The sequence below is a fragment of the Sciurus vulgaris genome (assembly GCF_902686455.1).
Source record: "Sciurus vulgaris genome assembly, chromosome: 1".
Classification (NCBI taxonomy): domain Eukaryota; kingdom Metazoa; phylum Chordata; class Mammalia; order Rodentia; family Sciuridae; genus Sciurus; species Sciurus vulgaris.
In genome coordinates this window covers 143,978,460-144,001,853 of record NC_136461.1, presented here as the reverse complement: position 1 = coordinate 144,001,853, position 23,394 = coordinate 143,978,460, and the positions used below count along the sequence as shown (strand labels likewise).

Sequence of the window (23,394 nt, the reverse complement as noted above, 5' to 3'; positions counted from 1 at the left end):
AATGTTTTTCATCAGGGAAGAAGAGTGTATCATAACCGCATCTGGCCTGTACTCTGTAGCCTATCTCTCTTCTTATGCACACACCTCAAAACCTAAATATTTGGATTATAATATACCTAAGGTTGTGTGTTACAAAACACAGCAACCTCACTGGGCACTGTGACACATGCCTGTAATCCCAGTGACTCCAGAGGTTTATGAGGCAGGAGGATTCCAAGTTCAAGGCCAGCCTGGTCAATCAACTTAACAAGACCCAGTCTCTTGGGGCTGTTGTTGTGGCACTTGCCTAGCATGTATGAGGCATTGGATCCTCAGTGCCACATAAAAATAAATAAATAAAAATAAAGGTATTAAAAAGAAAAAAAAAAAAAGACCCAGCCTCAAAATAAAGGTCTGGGAATGTAGCTCAGTGTTGAAGCTCCCCTGGGTTCAATCCCCAGTACTGAAGGAAAAAAAAAAAAAAAAAAAAAAAAAGACACACTAACCTCCCTTGCTTAACTAGTGCAACTAAATGTAACTAATTGTACTGCATAACAGTTGTCTTTATCATATTTGAGAGCATCCCAGAATTGACTTCTCACAAGTTCTATAGTCCAAAACATTGCAATGAACCTATTCCTTCCTTCCATGATAGAATTTGGATGCTAAGGTTCTTGTTCCACAGCTGACTATAGCAGGGGATGAGGAAACGGCAAAAGGGTTAGGCCCAGAGAAAGGGAAAGGCAAACTGGAACAGTGTAGTAACTCTTATTAGGTTATTATGGATATTGTATCCTAGGAGTCTTGTCACTCTAGCTAGAACAAGAAGAATGAGCTAAAGAGGAGCAGGGCTAAAAAGGCATGCAGTTCTGGTGATCTTGTTGTATCATGTCCATTGAACATGAACTGTGCAAAATCATTTAGAAGGGGACTTACTTATCTGATGGTACATACATGAGTGTTGGCAATGTGAATTCTCACAGCCTGAAACTTGTGAAATAGGAAGACTTCTTCCTCTATTTATCTCTCCCGGAGACTGGCTGTGAAGGGCAGGACGAGGTCCAGGGTAAGAATTCCAGTGTTTTAAGTATTTTCAGTATTTCATGGAAGATGCCAAAGTAACTACAGAATTCAGTACCAGCTCATACCCCAAATTAAGCCTGTGCTAAAAATAATCTAGTTTCTTTCATCTGAGTAGATTTCAAATTTCTTCCTAATTCAGGGACAATTAGCTAAATTAATTTTTCACTTCTCCCAATGAACTTTGACAAAATAATGATGGTAATGTGTCTTAAAGCTTATAACTTTTTAAAATTACAGTCACTTAATTTTCTCAAGACAAGCCTTATTAGTCTCTTCATAATCTAATATAATGCCCAATTACCTAAAACAACCTTTAAGGTTATAGAGATACAGTAATATCAAAGAATGTGAAAAAGAAATTAGTAAAACTATTCCATTTACAATATAGAGCATCAATAATAAAATAACCCAGAATCAACATAGTTAGAAAGGTGAAAAACTTGTATTCTGAAAACTACAAAATAATGATAAAAAAGACACAATGAAAAGACTTCCTATGTTCATGAACTAGAAGATTTAATATTGTCACAATATTCATATGAGCAACAGTATCCTACAGATTCCATGCAATGCCTACTGAAAATCTCAATGACATTTTTTACAGAAATAGAAAAAAATTCTAAATCCATTTGAACTGACAAAAGATCACCAATAGTCAAATCAACTAGAGAAATAATAACAAAGCTAGAGGCATCACATTTCCTGATTTCAAAATATATTACAAAGTTGTTGTAATCAAAATGGTATGAAACTGGCCTAAGACAAACATACAGAGCATTGGAATAAAAGAGAGCCAAGAAAAAAATTCACGCATATACAGTCAATTGATTGTGCCAAGAATACACAATGGGGAAAGGAGAGTCTGTTCAACAAGTGGCACTGGGAAAACTGGATATCCATGTGCAAAAGAAATGAAAGTGAATTCTTATCTTACATCACACTCAAATATCAATTCAAAATGGATTGAAGTTATAAAGACTTGAAATTATAAAACTTCTAGAAGAAATCATTGGGGTAAGTTTCATGGTATTCATATTGGCATTGATTTCATGGTTATGACACTAAAAGCCCACAAGTAACAAAAACTAAATAAATGGGACTACATCAAACTAAAGAGTTTCTGCATAGCAAAGGAAACAATGGAGTTAAGTCTATAGAATGAAAGAAAATATTTGCAAACTATCAGAGAGAGGTTAATCTCCAAAATCCATAGGGACTTTTACAACTCTTCAGCAACAACTAATAACCTAATTTTAAAATGGGTTATGGACTTTGAATATCTCCAAAAGAGATATAAAAATGGCCAGAAGGTATATGAAACAAATATTCAATGTAACTAATCATCAGTAAAATGCAAATCAAAACCCAATAAGTGGGGCTGGGGCTGTAGCTCAGTGGTAGAGCGCTTGCCTAGAATATGTGAAACACTGGGTTCGATCCTCAGCATCACATAAAAATAAATTAAGGAATTGTGTCCATTTACAACAACAACAAAAATACAAAAACAAAACAAAAAACAGTAAGCACTGGGCACAGTGGCCATCACCTGTAATCCCAGCAGCTCAGGAGGCTGAGGCAGGAGGATCTGAAGTTCAAAGCCAGCCTCAGCAAAAATGAGGTACTAAGTAACTCACTGAGACCCTGTCTCTAAATAAAAATACAAAATAGGACTGGGGATGTGGCTTAGTGGTCAAGTGCCCCTGAGTTCAATCTCCACTACCTAAAAACAAACAAACAACAAAACCAATAAGCTTTCACCTCATACTTGCCAAGATAGCTATTGTATTTGGGGGTTGTGGTGGATGGGAAGGAAAGGGCTGGGGAGATAGTTCAGTGGCAGAGTTCTTGCCTAACATGCTCAAGGTGTCCCTGGTTGGATCCCCAGCACCGCCAAAACCAAACAAACAAAAAAAGATACGTGTTGGCAAGACTGCAGAGAAAACAGAACCTCTGTACACTTGATGGAAATGCATGGTGCAACCCCTATGACAAAAGAGTTTGGAGATTCCTCAAAGAGTTAAAAACAGAACCTACCATGTAACCCAACAATCTCACTTCTGAATATTCAAAAGAGTAAAAATCAGGATCTCCAAGAGATATTAGCACACCTAAGCTCATTGCAGCACTATATCCATGGAAAAATGAATGAATTTTAAAATGTAGTACATATATAACGTAGAACACTATTTAGCCTTTAAAAAATTACCAGAAATTATGTAATATGCTACAACATGGATGAACCTTGTGTAAATAAGCCAATCACAGAAAAACAGATACTATATGATTCCATTTATAAAAGATATCTAAGATCATAAATTTCTGGAATGCTGGTTGCCAGTGGTTGAAGGCATGGGGAGTTATTAATCAGGCATAAAATTTCAGTCAAGCAAAATGAATAAGCTCTAGAGATCTGCCATACAAGATTGTACCTAAAGTCGACAATGTAGGAAACACTTAAAATTTTTCAAGAAGATCTCTTGTTACATGTTCTTGCTACATTTTAAAAAAGACATAGAATGTTATAGTATGGAAGTTTCCTTTCATATGTGTAGTCGCTATGATGATGATCATTAATAATTTAAAATGGAAAGCACTCAGGTGTAAAATAAGAGGGAGAAAGAGAAGAAAAGAGAGTCAAAATATATTGTGCTAAATATTTCAAATATTTATATACATTAATGCATTTAATCATATAACCTGTGGAGCAGAACCAGTTTGGTAAGAACTGAGTTTCAGAAAGATGAAGGGATTTTTTTGAGGTCACAACACTAGGAAAGGCAGAGTCATTAATCAAGTTACCTAACTTCATAAAACACATTTGTCTTCTAGTGAATACTCTAACATTGGCTGAATAAGGACAATAATGACTTCTCTACTTAGAAGTTCACTTCAGTTTTGGGGAGAATTTAGAAAAATCTAGATATGGGAAGATGTGATATGTAAATGATTTTTATAAGTAAATATGAGCTATAAGAAAAAATGGGATACTATCTTATGAAACAACTTAAAATTGAAAGGAGTATTCAAATAGATTATAAGTTTTATATCAAAAACTAAACTCTTGGGCTGGGGCTCAGTGGTAGAGCACTTGTCTTGCACTTGTGAGGCACTTGGTTTGATCCTCAGCACCACATAAAAATAAATACATAAAAAAGATATTGTGTCTATTTACAACTAAAAACAAAATATTTAAAAAAAGAAATTAAACTCTTGGGACTGGGGCTGTAGCTCAGCCACAGGACGCTTGCCTAGCATGTGTGAGGCACTGGGGTCAATCCTTAGCACCACATTAAAAATAAACAAATAAAATAAAGGCATTCTGTCTGTCTACAACTACAAAAATAAATAAATAAACTCTTAAAATCAATTAAATTATAGTAAAATTTAAAATGAAGACTCTTGCTGCAACAGAAAATTATTTGGACTTTCCTCGCCGTTATTCTCCCTAATCAGTTGTGGATTCCTTCATCCTCGCCCCTGCACATTTACCATCCCCATCCAGATAGTACAGAACTGTCTCTCAGACTTGAAAGCAATGACACCCCCAGATACATGCATGCAATGTGCAATCATTTTATTTTTATGTATGTGGCCAACAGTAGCAAAACACTAGGAGAGGCAGAGTCATTAATCAAGTTACCTAACCTCATAAAACACATTTGTCTTCTAGTGAACACTCTTTAACACTGACTGGCTGAATTGTGGCTATATGCACAATAATGACCTCACTTAGAAGTTCACTTCAATTTGGGTGAGAAGTTACGGGTTTTACAAAAGAGGTTCTTTGTAAAAAAATTTTTTTAGTTGTTGATTTATTTATATGCAGTGTAGAGAGTGGAACCCAGTGCCTCATGCAAGCGCTCCATCACTGAGCCATAATGCCAGCCTCCTAAGAGGCTCTTTTATTACTACTAACAAGGAAAGAAATGCATAAATTAGAATCTAGAGTATAGATTGTCTTTTTTAAAAATTATTTTTATGGGCACAGTACCTTTATTTTATTTTTTTGTGTGTGGTGCTGAGGATTGAACCCAGTGCCTCACACATGCTAGGCAAGTGCTCTACCACTGTTTAGAAGAGAAAAGATGAACCTTTTAAAAGTATCTGTACAACCAAGTACATTTTATATGGGTTGGAATTCTTAGATAGTAATCTGTGTGTGTGTGTGTATGTGTGTGGTGTTGGAGATCAAACTAGGGCCTGGTGCATGCAAACACTCTTATCACTGAGCTACAGTGGTAGTAATCTTTGTGCATGCTAATCTTTCACACTTTTAACTGTTTTTGATAGCCTTCTAAGTTTGGAGTTCTATAAGGAAAATTAGAGTAAAATTGTAGAGATTATAATCTCTAGATTATATGCCAGGGATCCTACAATAAAAATTTATTATGCTAGGGATGGGGTTGTAGTTCAGTGGTAGAGTGCTTGTTAGCACATGTGAGGCACTGGGTTCTATCCTTAGTACCACATAAAAATAAATTTAAAAAAATAAAGGTATTGGGTTCATCTACAACTTAAAAAAATTACCCAAAATATGGCCATATAACTCAAAATGGGGAACTTAATCAAATACTTTAATAAAATCTAAAACATGCATATCACTTAGTATTTATTTGCATAGTGCTCTTATGGAAAATTCACATATTTGTTTAATACACATTTGTTAAGGGGGCTGAATGAGGCTCTGGATTCACTCCCTAGCACCAAAAATAAATAAATTAATAATAATAATAATAATGTCTAGCATTAGTCAGAGCACTGAAGATTAGAGGTAAATAAGGTAGTCTTCACTCAAAAGGACATGACTAGTGGAAAGGAAAGAGGATGTGTAAACAGGTAAATGTTAAGTGCTAAAGTAAAGGTATGAACATATCCCAAAACTTACATGACTAATTTACCTCCCAAAGGCACTTTGAAAAAATATATTAACTCAGAACAACAAAATTCAAAGGAGTTAATATTTATATTAATGCTAGCATGCCCATTTCATAAGAGTTGACCATAAACTTTCCTGTATAGGCTTTTAATATATAAAAATCTGTGATATTTATCATTGATTTTACTGCAGATTTATTTAGCCTTAACTCTTTTCATAAAATATAATTTTAGATAATCTACTGTAATATATCATTGTTACAATTCAGTTATTAGTTTCAAAGCAGAATGCTTTCAATTCTTTGTATGCTACAGGTAACTTTGAAACAATGCATCACATAGGTCCTGTTTATTACCCACAGGTGGGTAAGCCAAAATTAGTGTTTTTCTCCGACTCACAGAGATGTCTTATAAATGGAAATACATCTCCAGAAAGCTGCCAAGATGATAACACTAAAATTATTGAAGAGATGGGGTAGGTTCTTTCAAATATTTCTACTATTCTTTAGAGGGATGGGACATCAATCAGTAATACAGATGAAGGGAGGCCCTCCATTTGTTCTCAATCTCTTATCCAAGCACAAAACAAAAAACTTCACTATTGGTCAATCATAAAGTTGCAGTGGGAGAGGTGGTTCAGAAGAGTTGGGAGTTACAGACTAGATACACTCATTGAGTTGGGGTAGGTGACTCAGGAAAGTCCTAGAAGACATAGATAAAGATGTCTGAATGACCAGGGATAATATCATAGGATCCAGAGGCCACAGTTGATGATGAGTGTCCCACCAGTGTGTGTGTGTTGGGTGGGGTGCATTGGGGCAGAGACTGCAGTAAAGGCATAGAGTTACAGAAAGGAGGTAGAGCCCACACGAATAGGTGGGCTCCTTTGACTGCTTCTCCAAATCAAAAGTTCTCTGAAGGAGTCATTAGAAGTTTCATCAGATTTTTAAAGGGGTTTATGATCAAAAAATTAGTTTAAAAATCATTATTCTAAAGCTTGATTTATACATAATTAATTTAGTTCCACATGAATCAGCTCAAAATCTCCTGACAAGGAGAAAAGTGCTTATGTTTTAAAATTAGGATATTGCTTCCATGTAAAGATAAACCACATCAGAAAATAACTGCATTTATTCTAAAACAGACATCTGCCATATGCCAGGTAACAATATAAAAATTCAAATGAGACAAACCTAATCTCAAATTCCTTGCAAACAAGCTAGGTGGGGAGTCATATCTGATACAACTGCTTAGCACGATAAATGCTATGGCCATTATAAACCAGATCCTACTACATCGTATAAATTTTTCATTGAACTTTTAAATTTGTAATCAGTACAATTCTGTATTGATCTTTCCAAGCATATCATACCAGTCATTACAATATAATGAAGGGCAATAGCATATTTCATTGAGAAAGTACTCAGGGTGAGGAGACATACTTTGGAATAGTTCTGTTTTTCCCACAACTTCTTGCTGAAGGTCAGATGGGTCTGTCACGACACCTTCTTTGCAGGATCCAGTGTAGGGGAGGTGACAACACCTCTAGCAGAGCCCACCTGAAGAAGTTCAGTAAGCAACACTGTTGCACTGTCCTACCCACTCCCTGCAGTGCAGCTCAGTGCAGCTCAGGCTTGCCAGGCTGGTCTGTGAGTCTGGAAATGCTTTATTTGGGGGGAAGAGAAAGAATATATAGAGTGTTCTCCATTCACAACCAAATGGGAGCTGTGTGAGAATTTGCTTTACTCCTTACATACATTGTCATTACTGTCAAAGTCATAGCCACTTTGTCAATAGCACCCTGATGGTTTCTTAAAGACTGACAAAATTGATACCAATTCAACAATAGTGTTCTTGAGAACTATTTTTCTTTGCCAAGCATTTTGAAAAATCTTGCTAGTATATCATCACGGTGGTAAATCAAACAATAAAAATGTACACAGCCTTGGAAAACAAAGTTGGTAAATTCTGTGCATTACCACAAACACAAAGTTAGGTTAGTTGTGAACTGTCAGATCACTAGGATTGCATTGATGAAAGCAAGCAAATCACTCTGCCTTCACTTTCCTAGCAAGGAAGACAAAATATAAACTCTTCCATATTGAAAAAGCAAGCTGCCCTAAATGAAGTTAGCAGAATAGAGGAGTTCCGTGTGAAGACAATGCTTCTGCCATTGTCAGTGAAGTTAATTGTTCAATTCTGAGTTTTCAGCTTTATCCTGTGGGAAAAAAATTACATAAATAATATCTTTTAAATATTTATTATGTCTTCAGCTAACTTTTTACTGCAGGCATGCCAAAATATTGTTTTGATATCTCAAAGAGTTGAGTCTTATTTGATGGGAATATCAGTTATGTCCCTGTTTAAGAAGAGACCAAACATCATGGAATTTCATCAAGCTCTTGATACAGATTTTTCAGGGTGTGCTAATGAATAACATTTTAGTAAGTTAATGTCAAGCTAAGAGATAATGAGAATAAAGTTAGAAGGTCAATAAAGTGTTAAAATACCCAGGTTAGGGCTATAGCTTGGTGGTAGAGCACTTGCCCGGAATGTTCAAGAGCCTGCACTCAATCCCCAACATGACAAAAAAGAAAGAAACAAAAACAAAAAAAATCCCCAACTGAAACACTAGCAATAGGTTTTTAGTTTCTAGAAAATTGATTAAAGCAACCTCTTCCCTTAATTACTTTAAGGAAGAGAAGGAGCTGGTATCTGCAGAGATGTTTTTCCCTACACCTCTTTAACATTTGAAGTGAGGTGCCTGACAGAGGTGGAAAAGGTCTAGAATGCATCATCCAAAAAGCTAAAACTATGTGTTCTACACTCCTTTCAGGGTTCCACATACTGGGAGCTGTGCCTGTATCCTATATGGAGCACAGTGAAGCAACATCTGTCCAAAGACGGGAATGTTTTCCACCTCTTTTATAAATGCATGCAGTCTGTGCTCATGTATATTTACACAAGCCTGCTTTCCCTACAGGGAGGAAAAAGTCAGACTCATTGACGTTGTTTTTGACCCTCAAACTGAACTTGATACTATCAATGTACACTTTAATTAAAGATTAGGTCAAAACTTTTTTATTTAAAGGCTGATTCTGAACAAATGCCTTCACTGTTCAATTAAAAATAATATATGGTATTAAATAAACAAAAAAGGGTACACCTTATTGCCTCTTTCTGTGTTTGTCACAGTAAATACTTCTGACAGATGTTTCCTCTCAAACATGCTAGGAGGTGCTTGAGCCTTAGTAATTTAAAAATAGACACTAAATACATTTATATATTCCATATAAGATTCATTGAAAATATTGTACAGCACTGTACAATGAAAAAAAAAAGCTAATTGTTTCTTGATTACTTAACTATCTTTCAAGCTCAAGCAATATTGATAGTTAACCAATCTTTTTTGTTTAGTGTAAATGTAAGTTTCTAGCTGGGTTGGAATTCTCTTGGTTAGATACAGTTAAGAAATGTCAATCCTTGGGACCCATAATTCATAGGCTTCTTGAATTAAAAAGTTAACTCTAGTAGTTTCTTTGAATTAAAAAGTTAGGTTTCTTTAAATTAGGTTTCTTTTATTTAAAAAGTTAGGTTTCTTTGAATCTGGTTTCTTTGAAATAAGAAGTTAACCAATCATTAAAATAACTTGCCTTCACCAATGTTATGTTTGAACAGTTGTAACAACAGATCAGTGTGCTTTCCAAAAGAATTGGTAAAATTTAGTTAATATTTATGGTCATAAAACTCTAGGATGTTCTTATATAAAACTCACTTGCAAAGCTCAAAATGCCTTTAATTTTACTTTGTTAAACCTAACCTCGGTCTATTTAATTTTTTATGCAAATAAGGTTAACATTTTGATTTGCAGTTCCCCAAGAACTTTTTAAAAATTAAGATACCTTCTTCCCTCCAAGAAAGCAATAGTAGTAAGAAACAAATTAAAAAAAAAAATTCAAATAGACTAGTTTTTGTGACTTCTAGTCTCAATCAATGGCTTACTATGTGAATAAGAGTATATTAGACCCAATTCAAAAGAATTGTATTGACTATTTTCCATTTTAACTTTAACATGCCTGTATTTTGAAGCTGACTGATTGTTCATTATCCAAATTTTAAGCCCTTTGGAGCCGTTTAAGAAAGGGATAGAATCAGCCCCATTTTACAGATGAGAAAATGAGACTTGAAGAAGTATGTTCAAAGGAACCCAGATCATTGACTCAAATGACCAAACTCTCAGCTACTCCATTAAGGGATCTTAAACATGTTCTCAGGGACAGGTAGTACAGTAAGTAAGAGAAACAGGTGAGGAGGAGACTAAAGTGAATTGTAGAGCACATGTCCAACAAAGGCAGTTGCAGCTATTCAGCTCCAGAACAGTATAGGCAGGCAGACATAGTGAACTTGAGAAATCACATTAGCTGACAAGTAAGATATCTAGATTTAAAAATATTTGCTCAATTTTTATTTATATGCAGTGCTGGGGATCAAACCCAGTGCCTCACACATGCCAGGCAAGTGCTGTATTCACTGAGCCACAACTCCAGCCTCTAGCTCAATTTTTTCTTAAAAATTATGTACTAGAATGGATAAAAATATAAAAGAAACTAGTAGTACTGGTAGGATGTGAAACAACTGGAACTCTCATTTACTACTGATGGGCATGCAAAAGTAAAAAATTATTGTCACTTTGAAAAATAATTTGATGTATTCTTTTATAGCTATCACATCTAGCAGTCCCACCTCCTAGGTATTTTTCCAAGTGAAATAAAAACTTTAAAAAACCTGTACATAGTGTTTATAATGGTTTATTTATAATCAAACTGAAAACAACCCAAAGGTGTCTCAACTGAGGAATGGATAAACAATATGTGATACATCTTTACAATAGAATACTATTCAGCAATGGAAAGCAATGAACCATTGACACATTCAAAACAATGGATGGGTTTCAAAAGCATAATGCTAAGTGAAAGAAGCTAGACTCAACAGTCTCCAATACTGTGTGCTTCTATTTGTATTATGGCAAAGCCAAAGTCATAGAGACAGAAAACAGATCAGTTGTTACCAGGAACTGGGGGTAGGTGAAAGGATTTATTTACACAGAGTCAGGGAATTTGAAGGATGATAAAAAGTTCTATATCTTTATTGTGGTGAAGGTTATAAGACTGCATACGTTTATCAAAACTTGAACTCTACACCCAAACAGGTAAATTGAACTATGTAATTATAGCTTAATTTAAACAATGAGGGAAATAGTTGAAAGACAAAGTACCAATTAACACAATTGTTCTATATATGTGCAAAATATTTTATATCTTGTATTTTATGTAAATGTTTTATAAAACTTTTTTATTCACTGATATGTGATATTTGCATTATAAAGACAATATTAACAAGTTAACAGTGTAACTTGATATATTTAGGAAAAAAGACTTAATTCTAAGACCTACACCACAGTCAAATAAAACCTGTAGTCTTCCAAAAAGACTAGACAATTAAGAACTCCAAAGAAAGATACACTATGAAAACAGGAATTGGATTGTAAATAAAGAATCAAATTATTTAAAGTATGAACTTTACTGAAATTAACAGATGCAAAAGACGTTTGGCATACTATAAAATATTCTACAAATACTAAATAGAATAGTATAGCAAAGAGCCCAAGTGTAAGGGTCAATCTGTTTGGTTTGAACGCTGTTTCAGTCACTTTTTAGCTATGTGGTCTTGGACAAGTTACCTAATCACTCTGACCTCTATTTTCCCAACTGGGAAAAGGAAAATTTTGAAAAGACTAAATGAGAAAACACATATAGTGCTAACTATGAGGTACCTCTTACTAATTATGTAAATAATAGAAATTCTGGGTTTCTCATAATTTGAATTTTAATTACAAATATGGGTTTCTTTCAGGAATTAGGAATACTTAGAATCATCAGAGAGGCAGAAGTTAGAAAAAGCAAGTTGGTTTTGTTAACATTAGTCCTTTCTTTCTTCACCTGTTGAGCAACATAGCCATGTCACTGCATGACCATGTTGGCAGTAAAGAGCCTTGTCTTTCTTCCACATCATCACACAGGAGACTCTAGCAGGCTGGGCCAGGCTTGGCATGTGACGTGCCAAGAGTGCAAGATTTAAGGAGCTCCAGGCACCTCACCTGCCTCACTTTAGCCTGGGTCAACGTTCCCTCCAATATTATTATTTCCATACCTCTCCCAACTCATAGATTCCTCAATTTTTCCAAAGCAGAAAAATCTTTGTTTCTGCTTCCTTTAAAGTCTTCTTGAAAAGATTCAAAGTTTGGTGACTAATTATTATCCATTACTGTCATTGTGTCCTGGATTCTATGTTTGTGTTCTTTTTTGAATACTTTCATCTTAAACTAAACACTTTTTTCCCCTCTTTCTTTATACATCAGGAATCTCTCTTTGAAGGAATCTGAAAGCTTGCTAACAAAAAAATGATGTGCATGAACCTCAACTTCTCCATAATCCAAAAGTAAAAGAAATTTTGCTGAAAACAAGTAAATTCAACTTCAAGTGATCTTATTTTTTAACTTCATAATTTGTTTCTTTATAGAATCTCAAACTTTTGTTTTCCACGTGTGAATTCAAAGATCTGTTTATTACTCATTGTATACAATTCACTGGGAAAATAAAGATGAGCTCTCCTATTCAATGAGGGTCTTTTGAATCAATGGAATTTGGGTGTGCCTCTTTCTAAAGTGTGAATCTAATTACAGTATTTGGAGGAGAACTGAGATAAAAAACCTGAAGGTCCTTCTGATTTACAAATATACTTAATGTTTGGACTGGTACATATCCAAGTATAACAAGTGCCACCATTATTATGTACAGTTTGGTAATTCCGATTTGGAAAGTTAGAAAGCAATGGAAAGTATACCAAAACATATATACAAGAGTTGGTTCTTGGATAATATTTTAAATTTGATATTCTTTATTTACTCCAAAGAGAAGAGAATGTTAGAATTGTAGACTTTGTTTCTAATAAGTCCCAATTACGACGTTGCTAGAAAGTATTGTGTGTCCACTCAGACTTCAACTACGAAAACGACGAGTCCAGGACGCACCGCAGCTTTATGGTAACTCAAAGTATGAGTTCTTTAATTTTTTGTTTGATGTGCTTCAAGAAAAACGGAGGGCTGGGAGCCTCAGGGCGGAATGCTCGTCCGGAATCGGTTTCGGGGCGCAGCGCCCATTTAAAAAGGAACTTTGGATCGGGTCCCTCCTCGCACTGCAGCAAACCACGCTCCCTGCGGGGGCACAGGTGCAAAGCCAGTAAAGAATTTTATGTCTAAGAAATGAAAATGAAAACGTTGTTGCCCCGAGGGAAGAGCCCGCCAGGGTCCGCATCCCCGGGAAGAGTTCCTAAGATATAACAAAGGAGACATTCGAGGTCTTAGGGAAGGGCAGTTTTATCTCCCAGCGCCAGCCTGAACTAGTCACGGAGTACTGAGGGGGGCGGGGGGGGGGGGCACTATGCTATGCGTAACGAGGACAGCATGAAACATTTACCTTGCAGAATAAAAAGCTAATGCATCGACGTGGCACACTCGACATTTCCTCGCAGAAAGTTACATCACGCTCAACCAAACAGCAGCATTCCCACCTGCGCCGGTTGGTAAAAGCGCCTAGAATCAGACTGGGGCCAGGTGGGAGGACAGCGGCTGGGCGAGGTGATTCGCTAGGTCTGGAGTTCAGACTCAGACCCCCTCCGGCCCCACAGACACCGCCCGCGCTGGACGCCGTGAACACTGCGCCCCGCCTCTGGGAAAGCAGGGCTCAGTGCCTGAGCCGAGTCTGGCGGACGCCCCACCCCCTGGCCCGCCCCGCCGGGCGGTTTGATTAATGAGTCTCCCTCTGCCGAGCCTCCTCACCGCCTCATCCCGTAGCTTAACCCCCCGGATGGGAGCAGGCCTCCGCCCGACGTGCTGTCGCGGCTGGAGATACGTGCTCATGGCCTTAGGGATCCCTGCATAAAAGGCGTGACCAGAAGAAGCTGAAAGCGGCCTTTGGCTTCGACCCGACAACGATGGAGTGACCCGTGCGGCCCTGTCCACGCAGACCCGGCTTGACGCCCCTGACCCCTTGCACAGCAGATTCAAGACCCGCAGGACAGCTCCAGGAAAGGTGAGGTTCCTGGTCCCTATCGCTCCGCACAGTTCGCGAGTTTTTAGTGGTAGCGGATGCCTTCATCCGGGGCGAGGCCAGGGGTCCCCCATTTCTCAGGCGTAAATTCCCCAGGGGTGCAAATGGCCCAGGGACGTGACACCTCGCGTGGGAGAGAGAGACCAGGGCTTCCCGCGCAGTCGGCGAAAATGACCTGCAACACTTCCCGCGGGGCTGGCGGAATAAATGATGAAGCACCAAGTGTCGAAACGGAGCTGTTCTTCTGAGCACTTCCTTCCCTGGTAGAGTACCCCTTGAGCTTAATTTGGCCTTGAAAAAGCAAAGCCCACACCACGCCCCTCTTCATATTTTTAAGAAGCCCCGAAACTTTGAGGTCCCACCGTTCTCCCCAGACGCTAGAAGGCAAAACATGCTGGAAGGCAAAACATACTCCCTACAAAAGAGCTCATCTTTGAGAGCCCCTGAACCACGTCGAGCGGCCGGGCCGGCGCGCAGCGTGAGCTAGAGGGTTGCACCATTCAGGCTAAACCCAACCGCGCCCTGTCCTCACTGCGCTTTCGGTCCTTTGCAGAGCGCTTGGCGCTGGAATTTGCCATGGACCGCGGCCGCCCGGCAAACAGCCCTTTAAGCGCCAGTGCTGAGCCGGCGCCCCCAGGCACCTTCACCCGCGACTCAAGCCCGGGGCGGATTGGGATCGGAGCGCGCTCTGGGGGAGGACGGCCAGCTGCAGCGAACGCAGCGCGGGAGCGCAGCCGCGTGCAAACCCTGAGGCACGCCTTCCTGGAGCTCCAGCGCACGCTGCCGTCGGTACCGCCAGACACCAAGCTTTCCAAGTTGGACGTGCTGCTGCTGGCCACCACTTACATCGCGCACCTTACCCGCAGTCTGCAGGACGACGCCGAGGGACCTGCGGACCCTGGTCTGGGAGCTTTGAGTGGTGACGGCTATCTGCACCCAGTCAAGGTAGGCGGGCAGGGAGCACTGCGGGGCTGGGACCGGGAGGAGGATACCTTGTCTGCCTTGTCACCGCCTGGGCACATACCACCGAGCTTACATTCCTCCCGGTGGGTGAGGAGACCTCGGCCTGAGACGACACTGACACTAAGGACCCAGTACAAGAAGCTGCTAAATGAGTCTTTAAACCTCCGTGGCTTGAACTGGAGTCTCTTATGCCCCTTACAGGATAGCAGTTAAAGGATTTTTGCGCCTCTCAGGGTAAGAAAGCGGCGATTTGGTTGCAAGTCCTGATAATTTGTAATATTTGAGTTACGTTTATGACCTTTTGAGAGTTTTTAAGTGTATTTAACTTAGATAATTTCAGTTTCATTGTAATTTTGATGGGATATTTGAAAGCTATGATGAATTAAATGGAGTCATGATAATTATCTTCCTTTAAGTAATCCTAGGAAAACAGCTGAATTTTTTTTTTTTTTTTTTGGTAAAACCATGAAGAACAAATAAGACCGTTCTACATCTCCATGACATAAATTTTCAGTCTGTTTAAATAAAGGTTAAACATCATAGACTAGACAGCTAGTAAGAATGTTAGAAAAGCTATAATGTTTTATGTGATTTTCATAAATAGATTGACATATACATTGAGTGAATTGATTGAATATTATATTCAAATTTTGTAATGTACAAAACTAACCAAGACAATCCATTTGCATAATTTGTTTACAGGTAGGTAGCATGATCACAGATGTCATTTAATATGATGTATAGGACTATAACTCATAACTTATTGCATAATCTGTATCATCCTTTTCCCCTAGATTTGATTGTTTTTGAAACCTTGTATTAATCTTTCTACTCAATATGCATAATCTTTTCTATATTTGCTAAATCTAAATTTTCAAATTTTTGTTTCTACCATTCTGAAGTATTTTACAACATACACAAAGAAAAAATTAGGACTTAGCCTTACGTATATCATTGGTCAATAAATTAGTGAATAATCATTATTGAAATGTGGTAAAGCATACTAATATTAGCTTAACCTACAATCACTGGGTAAGGTTTAACAAAATTTACTTTTACAAATATAATATGTGAGGCACTGGGTTTGATTCTCAGCACCACATATAAAGACATGAATAAAATAGAGGTCCATCAACAACTAAAAATTTTTTTTTTTAATTTTAAGTATATGTTAAATTTCTCCTTTGTGGGAAATATGATTCAGAATGAGACATCAAGTTTTTCACCTTAGTTTCAAGGAGTGAGCTTTTTTTGAATGAATAATATTAGAAGCGTCAATTTAGAAAATAACAATAAGCACAGAAAACTTTTTATACTTGATTCATGTACCAAATGTTTTTATGATCATAACTATTTTATGAAGTTAAATTTCATTTGTCCTCTGAATTATTTTGATATTTCATAGACAATTCTAAACATTTTGATAGAGGCCAAAGGTATCTCTTAAAAGTGAAGTTGATGCCTAACAAGTAACAATTTATTTTAAAATCAAACATTTGAGTTCCTGCTATGAGTAAAGCAGTATTTTAGGATAGTAAATACCATTATGAGTAAGACTCAGTCATTGACCTAACTGAACATGTTACAGAGATAAAAATAAACATACAAATAACAGTGAATGCTATTAGAGAAAATGTTATATTTGCCATAAAAGAGTTATAACCATGTGCTGTGGAGGTTCAGAGATTTTATATATGCAATCGAAACCACCTGTTAACATATTATGTTATAGACATGCCAAAATGTTTAAATATTGTCTCTTTACTGTAAAAGGAATAAAAATATTCTGATCCTTTTTATTTTAGTTAACTAAAGGTTCATTGTAAATTTATAGCCCTTGGTAAGTGTTCTAAAATGATTTGTATTTCTGCTTTACAATAGTGTTATTAAGTTTTACTCTGATAATGAAAGATCATTTAACAAATACTTCAGTGCTGTGATTTTGAAACATTAATCTTTATTACCAATATTATTAGCATGTAAGAGCTGTTGGGGACTTACATGAAAATATCTGAAATGAGAAATCAGGGATGTAGCTCAGTGGTAGAGCTTATGCTTATCATTCTTACCATCCCCAGTAGCCAAAAAAAAAAAAAAAACCACCTCAAATGAAACTGGGGTTTAAGAAACCAGGCTATAAAAGCTCTTGGGGCCTAAGCCCATTTTTATTTCTTTGGCCCACAAGCAATTTGGATCAGTATCAGTGAACCAAAGAGCAGTGATTCTATAGGAGATCAAGAATGTATTTTTAGACCTTTACTTTGGGAGAAAAGCACAGATGATTTTATTAATTGTTACACCCCTTGAGAATCATTGTCCATAATACAGATAAACAATTTTTTAAAATACAGGATTTGTTATTTTGGGGTCATTTAACTTACCAAGAATGCATTTTTATTTCTATTTTATATATATACATTTTAGTTGTAGATGGACACAATACCTTTATTTAATCCATTTATTTTTATGTGGTGCTGAGGGTGGAACCCAGTGCCTCACACATGCTAGGTAAGCACTCTACCACTGAGCAAGAGCCCCAGCTCCAAGAATTTATTTTCAAAGTCTTCAGTTTCAAGGTCAGTTCTGTTTAATTGTGAGTTTGCTAGAATTTTCTAAATTTAATGAAACTAAATGTTTTAAATATATTTTAGTAGAAAGTAGAGTTCAGGATGGTTACTCTACATGGTACTTAAACAAACCATTGAAAAATGGAATATAGACAGGCACAGTGGTGCGTGCCCATAATCCCAGCAGCTTGACAGACTGAAGCAGAAGGATGAAGAGTTCAAAACCAGCCTCAGGTTAACTTAACCAGGTGCTAAGCAATTCACGCAAGACCCTGTTTCTAAATAAAATACAAAAAGGGGGCTAGGGATGTGGCTCAGTGGTTAAGCGGGACTCATTCACTGGTACCAAAAAAAAAAAAAAAGGAATATAAATCAGTCAACTGGCTTTTTTTGGGGGCATCTTGTCAACATGTAACCCAACTAATATTTACAATCTAATTTCTGACCCTTCAAACTATTTCAGTGTCCCAGCACGCCAGTAATACCAGCACCTCGGGAGGCTGAGGCAGGAGGATCGTGGGTTTGAGGCCAGCCTCAGCAACTTATCGAGGCCCTAAACAACTTAGTGAGACCCTGTCTCAAAATAAAACATAAAAAATAGTCTGTGGATGTATCAACGATTAAGCGCCCCTGATTTCAATCCCTATTACCCCTAAAAAAAACTATTTCTGAGCCTACATTAAGTTGAATAAGATCATTTATTTACAAACTTTGAAAATCAAGGACACAAAATTTGAAAGCTTTATTATCCATGGAAATAATCTACATGTACATTTTATGTTTGCTTCATTCATTACTTACGTCCTAGCAAGGATATAAGGAACAGACTCTTTGATTTGTCTCCATGTGTAGTTGAATTATTTAGAGCAACTGTAACATAGTGGGATCTGGGTAGCACATGAGAGCCAGAGGGAAGCATTCAGTAATATTTCTGTCTTATTTGATTTTAGATGTATTTAATTCACATAATTCTCAAATTACATTTGAAACATGAGCATGAAATTTTTATGCTTATGAAAATGGGGCAGGAGTATAAAATGTTGATTTCTGCCCTACTTTATTCATTGATTACATGTATTAGTCTGCTCAGGCTGCCATAACAAAATACAACAGACTGGATGTTCTAAACAACAGAAATTTATATTCTGATAGTCTGAAGTCTAGCAAGTTCAGAGCAAGGTGCTGGCATGGGTCAGTTCCTGTTGAGGTCTCTCTTGCTGGCTTGCACATGGTCCACTTTTCTGTTTTTACGTGACCTCTCTTTGCTGATGCATGCACACCAAAGAAAGGACGGAGGGGAGAAGACAAGACAGACATAGAGACCCAACTATCCCTTCAAAGGCCACTAGTCCTTTATTTTTATTTTTTATTTTATATATATATTCGTATATATATATATATTTGTTTTGTTTTAGTTGTTGATGGACCTTTATTTTCTGTATTTATATGCAGTGCTGAGATTCAAACCCAGTGCCTCACACTTTAGGCAAGCGCTCTACCTCTGAGCCACAACCCCAGGCTGCCACTAGTCCTTTATGACCTGATCTAACTCTGATTACCTTCCAGTTATCACCTTGGGGTTTTTATGGCTTCAAGTCATGCATTCTGTCCTTAATACCACAGCACTAGGGTCTTTAGTTTATTGTGGGACTTAAATCTGATCTAACAGTTCCAGACCTTGACATATCAGATGAGTCTTAGGCCATCTTCTAAAACACAGGTTTGGCAGTGTGGCAGGAATTCTAAGGACAGGACCAGAGACAGTGATGTACCCAGAATATATATGAATGTACACGTGTGATTTTTTTAAAAATTTCTGAAATGAATTTGGAAAGATAAATATCATAGTGTCTGTCTTCTTTCTGTATCAAACATACCATACAAGGTTATTTATAGTAAGACTAAATAAGAGTAGACTGTTTTAAATTCCAGGTGACACAAATTTTAAACTTTATTTGTATTTAAGATCTAGATTCTTCAGATGGATGTGGTGGTACATACCTGTAATCTCAGTTACCCTGAAGGATCATGGGTTCAAGGCCAACCTAGGCAACATAGTAAGACTGAGCTACATGGGAACAAATTCACCTATCACATCTGGAGACATTAAAATAGAATGTTGGATATCACAGAACAGAAACTTTCCAGATAATATCACAAGCCCATGCCCAGTTATTATTTCTTTTTTTAACTTTGTTCTAATTGATTATACATGACAGTAGAATGCTTTTTGACATGGTGTACACAAATGGAGCACAACTTCTCATTCGTCTGACTGTACATGGTGTAGAGCTTTCTTTTTATTTTTATTACAATTTTTAAATTGAAACATAAAAATTATATATATTTATGGAGTGCAATGTGATGTTTCAAGACAGAACATGTATGTAATATCATGTTTAAGTTAGGGTAAGGATGTCTTTTCAAACATTTGTCATTTTTATTCAGTGAAAACATTCAGAAAGTCTTGTGGCTTTTTTGAAATACAAAACACATTATCCATAGTCACCCTACTATGCAGTAGAACACCAGAACTTAAAAATTTGAAATGCTTCATGAATTTGCATGTCATCCTTGCTAAAGGGGCCACGTTAAGCTTCTCTGTATCATTCCAGTTTTACTATATTTAGAATGTAATTGAGTTCTCATTCTTTAGAGCTAAGATTTACTTATTTAATTTTGTTTTAGACAGTTTATAAATCTGTGGATAGACAGATTTTTCAGTGCTTAACTATATTTATCCTGATTTCTTATCCACCTGTGCACAAGCTTTACAGTTATAATCAAAGTCTGAGTATAATTTTACTTGTCTTGTTAGCATTAATAAACATTTTCTCTCACATTCTATTAGACTTCATTATTATAATTATTACTAGCTGTATAATGCATTTTTTCTGGGTTATTTGAAATTTTTAATATTACAAGTTTATTATGTATGTCCCAGATACTAACTTTTGGAATCTTATTTAAATATTCTCTTTTCAGAAGTGGCCCATGCGATCAAGATTATACATCGGTGCTACTGGTCAGTTTCTGAAGCATTCCATCTCCGAAGAAAAAGCAAATCATAGCAACACTCCAACAGACTCACAGCCTTAGATTCTCTCATGGTGGGGGCTGGTAGAGGTGATGTCTATTGTTTTTAAATACTATGAAAGAATTATGTATTTATTACATTAAACATAACAAACATCATTTCTGATAGTTTAGAGCCGATAGTTTGATGTCCAGATTTATCTGTCTAAATGTGGAGTGAAGTAATCAATCTTATATAAAACACACAGCTTATCTATTCATTGTGAGAATCATTGCTGTATAGTACAAGAGAAACTATTAGAAAAAGACATGCAAAAGGAAACAATTATGTATATATCCAAAGAAGGCACACATTTTCTGTAGTATACCTATTATAAACTTAAAAGCCAATATCTTTCAGTATGGTCTTTCTTGTTTAAAAAAAATAAAATCGTGTTTGTGGTATCTCAGTGTTCCATCTTTGTGAAGACCAAGAAGTCATTTTAACTGTCAGATGCAAGATCTTTCATTTAGTTTGGCTTTATATGTATAAAGACTATTGCAGTAGCTTCTATTACTAGTGATTTTTCCCTCTTAGAAGACTTGTTTGGAGTATCAGAAATCATTTGCTCCCTAGGAGAGCACATGCCCATTTTTTAAAAGGTTTGGTAAGTATTCAGACATGACTTACATGTTTCCAAATTGTCAAAGGCACTAGGAATATAGGCAGCCAGGTGTCACTGGGCAGCAGCATCATCACGCTTTCCCCTGGTCACACCATATCCATCCCTCCTTTCAGGTTCTGAACTAGGTGAGCAAGTTCAGTTGTAGCCATTTTGGAGAGAGTGGCATTTCCAGACCTTGTGGAGCCTTCAGTGAATCCCCCTGGCCTTCCTCAGCCAGTGGTGGTGTCAGATCCCTTCTTGTGTCAGCTGTTCAAAATCTACTGACTTGGCCATTATGAAATGGGGAAAATCCTGTCTGATTTGGGGATTCTGGCACTGATCTGTACCTTGAGGGGATCTAAGGATACAGTGCGTGTCCTGAGTTAAATTCAGGCTGGAGCCTAAATCTGCCCCAATATGAACCTCCATCAGTAGGCCTCCCACTGCACTGAACACCATTAAGTGCTTAGGGAACAACTGGTCTGACTGATGATGGCTTCAGTTTGCAATAGGAGTCTCCTTAAAATCGTGTTAAATAATGGAGCTTTGCCTCTGACCACATTGTTTTTTATTTCTTCTTGTCCAGTTACGATTGTTTTAATGCCAAATCAAAGAAGTGCCATTTCGGTCATAGATTTGTATAACAGTTTATTAAATTGTTAAATATGCTAATAGCTTTTAGTAAGTGGGAAAATCTCTGTATGTGATCAGAGCCTTGAGTAGAGATAGATGTTTGTCAAGGAACACTGAACTTGGAACAATGGGGTGCAGTAGAAATCATCAGTCCTCTCTTTGCTGACTTAGATTCCCTTTTATCACTTCTTGCTTTTCTCCGTCTTTACTCTTCACTTTTCCAACTGTGAAAGTTCATATATTTCTTAATAACCTAGTTTTAAAGTTGATGAATTTGATCCAAGATTAGCAAATAGATAGCAAAAATAATGGACTTAGTTGAATTACTATAATGGTCGAACCATCATTGTATTTTATCATCACCTCAGTTTTCTTTCAGCTTTTGGCAGTGAAATGAAGTAAAAGATCATTTGAAAGCAAGAACTATCACTCAGTTGATTCAGGACAGCATGACCATGTTTTGGCTTATATCCAATAGTTTGTAACTTTTATTATTTTAAAGTGAATATCTTCCTTCAAATGTGACCAATAGTAAAATCTTTCTACATATTAATATGTAACACAAATGTTTGTATATTTAAATGTTTGTGACTATGTTTACCTACTCATCTAACATTGAAAGGAATAAAAAATAAAATAAGATTTGGATCGAGCCATTCATTATTGTTATTGGCATAGGAAGTGCTTAACAGTTTTTCATAGTAAGGAATGAAATCAAAACTTCTTTAAAGTTACCTCAAACAGGCCTGTAAACACTAAATTTGATAATAAGAATTTCAGAAAAAGCATTTTCTCATTAATAATGCTAATCAATTTGACTATAGTTTTTATTTAATTGGGAAAAAACTGACATGTTATTAGACTGTTCTAAATCATACTGTGAAATAGTAGATATTTTGCCTTTGATGGTATTTTTATTTCTACTTGTCCAGTGATAAATGCCAAAGAAATGTTATTTCTGTCATAGATTTTCATTACATTTTATGAAATTGCTAAATATGGTAATCGCTTTTATTAGGTTGGAAAATCTTAGAGGAGAAGTTGCATATTTTCACCCAAAGGTCCAAAGGAGCATGCTGTTTTAATTAATGATGCATGGTCAGGATAAGGATTATTATTAAAGTAAAATAAAGCACTAATTTGAAAATTAGTCTGTTTATTTTGCATCTGTCTCTTGGAACATTTAACAAATATTGATGGCACATTTGAAAAAAAAATTTTTTTTTTTTTCTTCTGATACTGAGGATTGAATCCAGGAGCACTCTACCACTGAGCTACATCCCCAACACTTTTTATAGTTTAACTTTGGGACAAGGTCTCACTAAATTGCTGAGGCTGGCCTCAAACTTTTAATCCTCCTGCCTCAGCATCCTAAGTGGCTGGGATTACAGGTGCATACCACTGCACCCAGCTGAAGATCCTTCTGGAGCATAGATACCTACCCAG

General features: G+C 36.7%; 2 protein-coding genes across 6 annotated transcripts in view; both read left to right on the top strand.

Annotated features, from left to right (window-relative positions):
• PPP1R42 (protein phosphatase 1 regulatory subunit 42) overlaps positions 1 to 12,602 on the top strand; it is a 54,607-nt gene extending 42,005 nt beyond the window's left edge. For 3 of the 5 annotated variants that reach the window (XM_079104668.1, XM_079104670.1, XM_079104669.1), the window contains 2 exons: positions 6,253 to 6,412; positions 12,356 to 12,602. In XM_079104668.1, the coding sequence (XP_078960794.1) occupies positions 6,253 to 6,412; positions 12,356 to 12,401 (206 nt within the window). In that variant the 3' untranslated portion in view covers positions 12,402 to 12,602. The remainder of the gene's footprint in view (positions 1 to 6,252; positions 6,413 to 12,355) is intronic. The other 2 variants (XR_013757807.1, XM_079104671.1) reach the window with 2 other exon arrangements.
• A 1,286-nt stretch (positions 12,603 to 13,888) lies between these two features.
• On the top strand, positions 13,889 to 23,031 carry TCF24 (transcription factor 24). The gene is made up of 3 exons (XM_079115435.1): positions 13,889 to 14,087; positions 14,659 to 15,050; positions 20,621 to 23,031. The coding sequence occupies exons 2-3, from the start codon at positions 14,682 to 14,684 to the stop codon at positions 20,732 to 20,734; spliced, it is 483 nt and encodes a 160-aa protein (XP_078971561.1). The 5' UTR covers positions 13,889 to 14,087; positions 14,659 to 14,681; the 3' UTR covers positions 20,735 to 23,031.
• The last annotated feature ends 363 nt before the right edge of the window (positions 23,032 to 23,394 follow it).

What these genes read in the sequence shown, in the direction of transcription:
- TCF24 (XM_079115435.1), top strand. Translation starts at nt 14,682, where the DNA reads ATGGACCGCGGCCGCCCGGCAAACAGCCCTTTAAGCGCCAGTGCTGAG. An exon ending in GCTATCTGCACCCAGTCAAG is followed by an intron (nt 15,051 to 20,620) that starts GTAGGCGGGCAG and finishes TTCTCTTTTCAG; the next exon opens with AAGTGGCCCATGCGATCAAG.